Source organism: Camelina sativa, chromosome 1 (genome assembly GCF_030686135.1).
Source record: "Camelina sativa cultivar CO46 ecotype springtype chromosome 1, ASM3068613v1".
Classification (NCBI taxonomy): domain Eukaryota; kingdom Viridiplantae; phylum Streptophyta; class Magnoliopsida; order Brassicales; family Brassicaceae; genus Camelina; species Camelina sativa.
The window spans coordinates 12,405,433-12,414,318 of NC_141880.1; the positions used below are offsets into that span (position 1 = coordinate 12,405,433).

Here is an 8,886-nt window from a genome sequence, read left to right on the forward strand (position 1 = left end):
AACCGAACCGAAACTTTCGGTTTTCCCATTGAAAATAAAATCATTCCGTTCGGTTTATTCAATTAATACAAACCGAACCGATTTGCCCAAATCTCGGTTCAGTTCGGTTCAGATAAATCGGTTCGGGTCATAATCGCAGGCCTAGCTTTTAGTATGGTATACTTCACTTAGAATTCATAATATAAGTTGTTCAATGCATTGTTTTATAAGACATAACCATATTGGTTGTCACTTATATAACTCATCCAATGGAGTTTCTTCGTATGATTTCAGGTCAAAGTAGTACAAAAAAATTTAGCAAGTAAAGAGAAGATTAGCGATATTTAAATAGTTAAAATATATATATATATATATATAAAACAGCAATATGGATCGTTTTTGTGATTGGTTATGTTGAAAGTGGTATAATTCTTATACGGGATTACAAATCATACCTTTTATACTTGAAAGAATAGTTAAGCTTTGCCGCATAATTACTTGACTTAGTGATGGAGACTACGAACCTGGTAATTATGCTTCTGATCAATGAATTTAATCAAATCAAACAAGGAAGAAAGAGACAAATTTTTTTATTAAGAGGTATGTGCTTGTTATGTATGAGATCAAACTCATAAGTCTATGTTCAAGCAAAGAGGTAAAACTTGAAAACCTATGACATGAAAGAGAAACTAAAACCCATACAAATTAAATTTCGTTTGAGTGATAGAAAAAAAATATTTTAAACTAAAAGATTATTATTCGAATTGAATAAGAATATAAATTTAAATTGGACGAAAAAAACTAAAGATGTAAAATGAGAGGAATTCAAAGCTAATCTAAACTTTTTATAGAGATAGAAATTATGTCTTAAAGAATTCTTAAACATACGATAACAGTTTCCAATGAATGTAGATTCGCAGATCATAGAATGGTCTTCTCAATTTTTTTTTTGTTTGTTTTTTTTTTTTGAACAGCACTTTTCTATAAACAACTACAAATTGTGGAAAAGGCCAAAACTGACTGGACCGATGCTAAATAGGGCAAACGGGGCGACAGGACCAAGAGAGAGTTAGGATTTCTCGTAAGCTTGTGTGTGTATGTTTTTTTTTCTTGTAATTTGGGTGTTGACAGCTTTAGTTTCTGTAAAAGAAAACACTAAAAAAAAAGAGAATATAAGAAGGTGAGAGACCAGCGAATGTCATGCCACAAATCATGTTCATAATTGTTATACCAAATAATCATAATGTCCCCATGTGACACCCTTACTTTTCTATTATTATCTCGTAACCCCACTTATACGTTTTTAAAAAGATTTTTTTCACACAACTAAGAGATTAGTTGATTTTAATTTTGGGGAAAATTTTGATTTTTATTTCTCCTCTAAATAAGTCTTTGTATCTATTTAACATTTTTGTAGTAGATTTTCGTGATATCCTCTTTTATTTTTGTATTCAAATAAGTCCCAACTAAATTCTCTACAATTCTTTACAACCAAACATAATTATTTCCTTATTTGATAATATTAATTTTTTAAAATCTATCTACTTAATTTAAATCAATATGTTAGATTAAAATATATTTATTTCTTTCACTTTTATTTAATCTTATTTTTTATTATTTTAATTACTATTTAATACATAAAGTTAATAAAATTTTAGATTTTTTCAGCATTTGATGTGATTTGAATCTTTATAAACGGATATATACTTTAAATATTATCTTACTATATTTCTAACCAAACAAGTATATCAACATATAGAGCTCGACAATACATTTTTGGAGTATAATATGGTGCCATCACTTTTTGCCAACTTCGGGTCGGGTTTTTAACTAAAATTATAACCGATTCAATTATTCAGATCCTCTTTAAGATTGCCAAATATTTTGGGTCCGTTTTTAATCCATAGCGTACTAATTTACATCCAATTAATGTCCATTATATTTTAGGAAATGTCTAATTTGCATGCCGAATTTCTAGGGCCGAGTTTGACAAAAAGAATTGATAACACAAATTATGTAATCACATTTTCTTAATCACATCCCTATAATTTAACAACTAATTCAAGATGAATACATAGGAAATATCTAATTTGCGTTTAATAAACGATTACATATTTGGTAAGATCTTATTAGCTTTAAATGTACACTATTAATCCAATAATATCAATTGAGAATCATAATAAGAATATGTCATATCATTCTTCCTAAATCAAAACTAACCAAATCGTAAAATGTATATTCTCAACTTGTGAATTAAGAGTTTCTACAAAACCCTACCTACAATCGTTAACAATATATATAGATGCAATTCACCATCAACTACAAACACTTCTAAACCATTACAATATCATATCAACAAAATAATAGACTCCTGATACACCACGAGGTAAAACTCAGTGACTTTGCAATATATGATCATTTTTCTTCCCTTTTTCTAATTTCACTCATTCCTCAACAAGTTATCCCCTCCACACAAAGGCACAACCCAAGACACACATGCCCAACCAATAGAATTAGGCACACATGACATATATTTTTTTTTTCATAATAATATCGTGTTTAAAACGTAAATCATCTTTTTCAAATTGACTTTAAATAATAATTTTGTAGTATTTACTCTCAAAATCACTATAATAACGCCCACTTGGGGACGTTATTATTTGAGTTTCAACATATGCTTCAATCCTCTTTATAATAAAAGGGAATTACACAACATTGTTTTGTAAACTATATAATTTTAATAAGTTGATTACAAATAGGTTATATATTAATTGATAGATTAATTGGTTACAAGTTAAATAGTGAATGCAACTTTAATTTATTTCCAAAAATCTTGAAAAAACCATTTGATATAATCTAACTTATCATATTAATTTCCTTTATTAAATTATTCATTCATTTTAAAATCTTTTGATATTTATCTTAACATATTAATTTGTTAATTATCATTATACTTCACCTCTCATTTTAATTATTATATTATTTATTATGATTAAAAAAATAGGTTTATTTCTGGATATACCATAAGTTGATTTTTTTAAAACAAATATAAATTGTTCAATGTATAAAATATTCAAGCTTTACTAATATTATTCTTTAAAAATAATATCTATTAAATTAAAACTTTTACTGAGTCACGAGTCAAAATTTGAATATTTAAATTCAATTTCATATTTTTTGTTGAATTTTATAATTTTATATAATATGATAAACTTCAAATAATTTATTTTGAAATATTTTTAAAATATTGAAACTTGATATAAAAGTTAGAAATTATAAACACTCTAAATTAAATTGTTATAGAAATGTTAATAATATATCACTATAATATGAAAGAATTTGAAGAAACCAAGTATATGAAAACAAAAAGTAGAACAATATAATAACTCCTTTTTTAAAAAACCAATTTACAAAATTATGTCTTATAATGACATTCAAGTCATGATGTACAATATACATTGTTGAAATAACTTAACATACACAAACTAATACAATATATTAAAATTTTATTTTAAAATATAAAATATACAAAATTTTGTATAAAATAAAATTTAACCAGCACGGGTACTTATCAATCATTTAACAATATAAAATTTACAAAATATGTGTCTTTTTCAAGGCATCATATTTAACATATGATTTTATTGCATAATATTTTACTCCAAAATAATTCTAAAAACAATCATATAAATTATATTTTATATGAAAATTATAATATAAATAAAATAAATTTCAACTCGTCTAGTTTGTCTACTAAATGAATTAACAAAAATACAGAAAAATGAATTTAAAGCTATTTGAATATTATATTGAAAATCAAATCAGTTCAATTATATGCGAACCAAAATATCTTTGGCATATGTATAACAAATTTGACTATACTAAATTACTAATTTAAACAAATCATCACCGCAAGCCAGCAACTACGCCGCGTTGAATTTGTAATTTATCCATAGATTTTGGCGTCTGTCGTCGGTTGTTTACATAAACTAACATTAAAAATCGAATGATAAGGATTGACCCAATACAATGATTAATATTTTCATAAACTTATACTATTATTATTATTACCTGAAGTGCAAAAACATTATTATCTGGACTGGCCATAATTGACGTGTTGTTAAGAACCTTAAATCGAGTTTAATGGAGTATTTGTGGTTTAACATGGTTTTAAGATAATGGTAATAAATTAGAGGAAACGTCAATGTAATAGGTGGCCTTGGCCCTTGAATTTGTGCTAGTGCACTCCAGCTGTTTCTCTCTTTGCTTTGGAGCAAGTAGAAGAATCCCAACTATTTTTTCCACATATTCAAAAATATTAATTTACGCATTGTCAATCTTATACTATGAGAAAATATGAGAGGATATTAATTTATATATTCTATAATAAGAAAATATGTAATGAAATTTTATACTATTAAAAGTCTAATTGCCTAATTTATGAGCTGACTTTTTTTTTTTATGAGCTGACTAAATAAAATAGCTTCTCTTAAATTGCTTTAAGTTATGTACAATAATAACTTTGACCATTATAGTATTTCTAATTTGGTAACATAGTAGTAATGTATTTCTTTCTTTTTCTTTCTGCACATCATAATATGTTTGTGTGGTTCTATTTCATGCACTTATATCAAGATCGTAAGAGAATCAATAGCCCCAAAAAAATATATGGAAGAGGATCTAAACTTTATTATTGTTTCTACTTCTTACTGGTCCAATAAAAACCGAATTATTCAGTGTTTTTTCATTAAATGCATAGATTTATTATAGTCTACATCGATCATTAGGCAAAGGTAGATTGTCTCAAACGACATATCCACTTTTCCTTTTCAAAAGAAAAAAAAGACTGAAAAGTAACTTTCGAATTTATTCAGTTCCGATCTAGACACTTTAAAATTAAGCAAAATATAATTTACCTATAGGAAAGAAAAAAAAAGTTTTTATAATAACTGAATAATTTGGAAAGAAATATTTTCTCTTTGGTCAAAAATAATAAATTCTAATTTTTCGTACATTCAAATAATTAAAAATTACATACCAAAACTAAATTTTGACGCGGGTATGTTTTTTTTTTTTTTTGGTAATGAGAAGAAAGAAGAAGTAACGCGGATGAATCGTGTTTTTGATTGGAACACAAAAACATAACTCCATTGTCCAAAAAACTCTAAACTCTCTCTTCTAGTCTCGGTGGCACCAGATCACTTCCTCTCTCTCTCTCTCTCCTTTTTCACATTCTCTTCTTCTTCTTTCTCGTGAAATAAAGATTCTTTATTGATTTGATTAGATCGAAGCAAAAATGTCCTCAGCGCCTTCGCCCGGCACATCTCCACCGTCTCCTCCTACAAACTCAACAACCACCACTCCTCCTCCAGCTTCTTCTCCACCTCCAACCACAACTCCTTCTTCTCCTCCTCCTACGCCGCCATCTCCATCTACTAACTCAACCTCTCCTCCTCCTTCTTCTCCTTCTCTTTCCCCTCCTCCTGGACCCTCAACTCCTCCTCTTCCTCAGCCTTCTCCCCCCGCTCCCGTCACTCCATCTCCTCCTTCTCCCACCACACCTGGATCAAGCCCTCCACCACCACCAACCAATCCTTCAGGACCTACTCCTCGAACTCCATCTAACAACCCATCATCAGGCTCTAAACCCTCGCCGCCGTCTGATTCTTCCGGTGGTTTATCAACAGGAGTGGTGGTCGGAATCGCCATTGGAGGAGTTGTTGCGCTTGTTGTACTGACTCTGATTTGTCTTCTCTGTAAGAAGAAACGAAGAAGACGATACGATGATGAAGCTGCTTACTACGCTCCTCCTCCACCTCCTCCTCCTGGTCCCAAAGGTAAAGAATCCAAAAGATCTCATTTTTACGAAATTAAAAATCCAATCTTTAACTATAGTTCTTCATCATCTCCATGATTATGTTCAATTCCGATACTAATTTCGCAAATCTGAGATTAGTTTTGTAGAAAAGATCCAAACTTGGCTACGAATTTACAGAGATTTTGATGTTGGTTTTATCAGCTGGAGGACCTTACGGTGGACAGCAACAGTATTGGCAACAACAGAACGCATCACGGCCGTCAGATAATCACGTAGTGTCGTCATTGCCACCTAAGCTTCCTTCTCCACCACGACAACAACCTCCTCCGCCTCCACCACCACCTGCATTCATGAGTAGCAGCGGCGGTTCTGACTATTCGGATCTTCCGGTGCTTCCTCCACCATCACCAGGGCTAGTGTTGGGCTTTTCCAAAAGCACTTTCACTTATGAGGAGCTGTCAAGAGCTACTAATGGCTTCTCTGAGGCTAATTTGTTAGGACAAGGCGGGTTCGGGTACGTGCACAAAGGTATATTGCCTAGTGGGAAAGAAGTTGCTGTGAAACAGTTGAAAGCTGGGAGTGGTCAGGGAGAGAGAGAGTTTCAAGCTGAGGTTGAGATCATTAGCAGAGTTCACCACAGGCATTTGGTTTCTCTTATTGGTTATTGCATGGCTGGTGCTCAGAGATTACTTGTCTATGAGTTTGTTCCTAACAACAATCTTGAGTTTCACCTTCATGGTTAGAACAAAACTCAACTCTTTCTTGTTGTTTTCAGTACATTGCCTTGTTGTTTTTCAATTAGTGATGAATTGAATTTGTTATAGAGAAAGGAAGGCCTACGATGGAATGGAGTACTAGATTGAAGATTGCTCTTGGATCTGCTAAAGGACTCTCATATCTTCATGAAGATTGTAAGTCTAGAAGCTTATAAAATTATGTACAGATGTTTGATAAATACAGTCTTTGTTTGTTTATGATGTAAATGTATATATGCAGGCAATCCCAAAATCATTCACCGTGATATTAAGGCGGCAAATATACTTATGGATTTCAAGTTTGAAGCTAAGGTGTGACATCATCTTTATTCAATATGTTTGTGTGGTGTGTTTTTGTAATTTTGTGTCACTGAAGAAGCTCTTCTATATTTCAGGTTGCTGACTTTGGTCTTGCTAAGATTGCTTCTGATACAAACACTCATGTATCTACACGTGTGATGGGAACCTTTGGGTAAATATCATCTTGAATCTACTAAATTTTGTACATTTATGTAGTATGCACAATGTATGTGATCCTTATCATTGTACAAGTTCTGAAACTTTTGGTTTTGGGATTTTAGGTATTTGGCTCCAGAATATGCTGCAAGCGGAAAGCTCACGGAGAAGTCTGACGTGTTCTCATTTGGCGTTGTACTTTTGGAGCTTATAACCGGGAGGCGCCCTGTTGATGCAAAAAATGTCTATGTAGATGACAGCTTAGTTGACTGGGTACTTACTATCACTACATATAATCTAAACTTCTGACTTCTTTTACAATTTTAACTGTTGACTGAAGCAAAAAGCTATGTGTGATTGATGGTGGAACAGGCACGACCATTGCTTAACCGAGCATCTGAGGAAGGAGATTATGATGGTTTGGCTGATCCAAAGATGGGTAATGAGTATGACAAAGAGGAGATGGCTCGCATGGTTGCTTGTGCTGCAGCTTGTGTACGCCATTCAGGTCGCCGTAGACCTCGCATGAGCCAGGTAACTTAAAACGTTTGGTTTGGTTTCCATTATGTTTATATATAGCCTAGGCCGTACTACCTAGACTACACCGGTTGAATAAAAGCTGACTAGTTCATATTAGTTTCTTTTGTTGTCGCTTTTGCTAAATATAGTCATTCAACATGTTAAACAATGCTAATGGAGTGAGTGATTTTGCTGAGCAGATAGTACGGGCCTTAGAAGGAAACGTATCACTGTCAGATCTGAACGAAGGGATGAGACCAGGTCACAGCAACGTCTACAGTTCATATGGAGGAAGCACAGACTATGACACGAGCCAATACAACGATGACATGAAGAAGTTTAGGAAAATGGCACTTGGAACTCAAGACTACGGCACAACGGGAGAGTACAGTAATCCAACAAGTGACTACGGACTGTACCCATCAGGCTCGAGCAGTGAAGGTCAAGCCACAAGAGAAATGGAGATGGGGAAGATCAAAAGACCTGGTCAAGGTTATAGTGGACCTTCTCTTTAAGAGGGGAGGACATTTGCAGGGTTTTTTTTTTTTTTGGATTCTTTTTTTACTATTAACTGTAAAGATTTGAGGAAATTGCCTTACTACTCTTCTCTAATTGATCTACACTACGATGATATGATACATCTTTTTTTTTCTTTGGTTTCTTCTTTAGATGTTTGTGAGATCTTGATTCTTGATTTTTATATTATTCTTTCATTCATTTTTTTTTTTTTCGTATCTTGGTTTTGAGTTGAAATGTTGAATATGTGATTTGATTTCTTATTCTTCTAATTATACAAGTACAACCATTTCAATCATGTACTGCTAAAAATAGGGAAAATGGCAATTTCAAACCCGTACACCCCCCAGAAAGTGCGAATTATTTTTTTTACAAACAACGAGTGCTAATTTATACATGTATCCCAATACATCTTAATTTTCATACATGTACTCGCAAAATTGAGCTAATTGCTAAGTCCACGTGAACGGATTTAAGTCAACCGTTAAAGATGCTGACTCTGAATCCACGTGTGTATTGACTTGGCATCGAAATTGCAAAACGGCGTCGTTTTGGTACGTTTTCTTTACAAAGAAAATGTTGAAAATCCTCACACTCTCATGGGTCGAACCCTCGAACTCACATTGGCTTAGCGTAGGACTTAACCAGTTCATCCCACAACAATACTTGATATTATGAAACAAGTTTATGCTTATAAACCTATCTATCGTGGCATCGAAATCGAAAAAAATATGGGAAATCCACAATCCCATGGGTCGAACCCGCGATCGCAGACAAATTAAAGGTAGGACGTAACCAGTTGATCCCACAACAATACTCAATATTAACCTACAATTTTATCCT

The 8,886-nt window shown here is 32.3% G+C and overlaps 1 protein-coding gene across 1 annotated transcript; it reads left to right on the forward strand.

Annotated features, from left to right (window-relative positions):
* The first annotated feature begins 4,988 nt into the window (after positions 1 to 4,988).
* LOC104789624 (proline-rich receptor-like protein kinase PERK1) lies at positions 4,989 to 8,244 on the forward strand. The gene is made up of 8 exons (XM_010515298.3): positions 4,989 to 5,816; positions 5,999 to 6,535; positions 6,622 to 6,708; positions 6,794 to 6,864; positions 6,948 to 7,024; positions 7,134 to 7,281; positions 7,381 to 7,542; positions 7,728 to 8,244. The coding sequence occupies exons 1-8, from the start codon at positions 5,276 to 5,278 to the stop codon at positions 8,040 to 8,042; spliced, it is 1,938 nt and encodes a 645-aa protein (XP_010513600.1). The 5' UTR covers positions 4,989 to 5,275; the 3' UTR covers positions 8,043 to 8,244.
* Positions 8,245 to 8,886: the final 642 nt, after the last annotated feature.

Coding starts and splice junctions, on each gene's coding strand:
- LOC104789624 (XM_010515298.3), top strand. CDS start 5,276: ATGTCCTCAGCGCCTTCGCCCGGCACATCTCCACCGTCTCCTCCTACA. Junction 6,865..6,947: donor ATTTCAAGTTTGAAGCTAAG/GTGTGACATCAT, acceptor TCTATATTTCAG/GTTGCTGACTTTGGTCTTGC. Junction 7,543..7,727: donor GTAGACCTCGCATGAGCCAG/GTAACTTAAAAC, acceptor TTTGCTGAGCAG/ATAGTACGGGCCTTAGAAGG.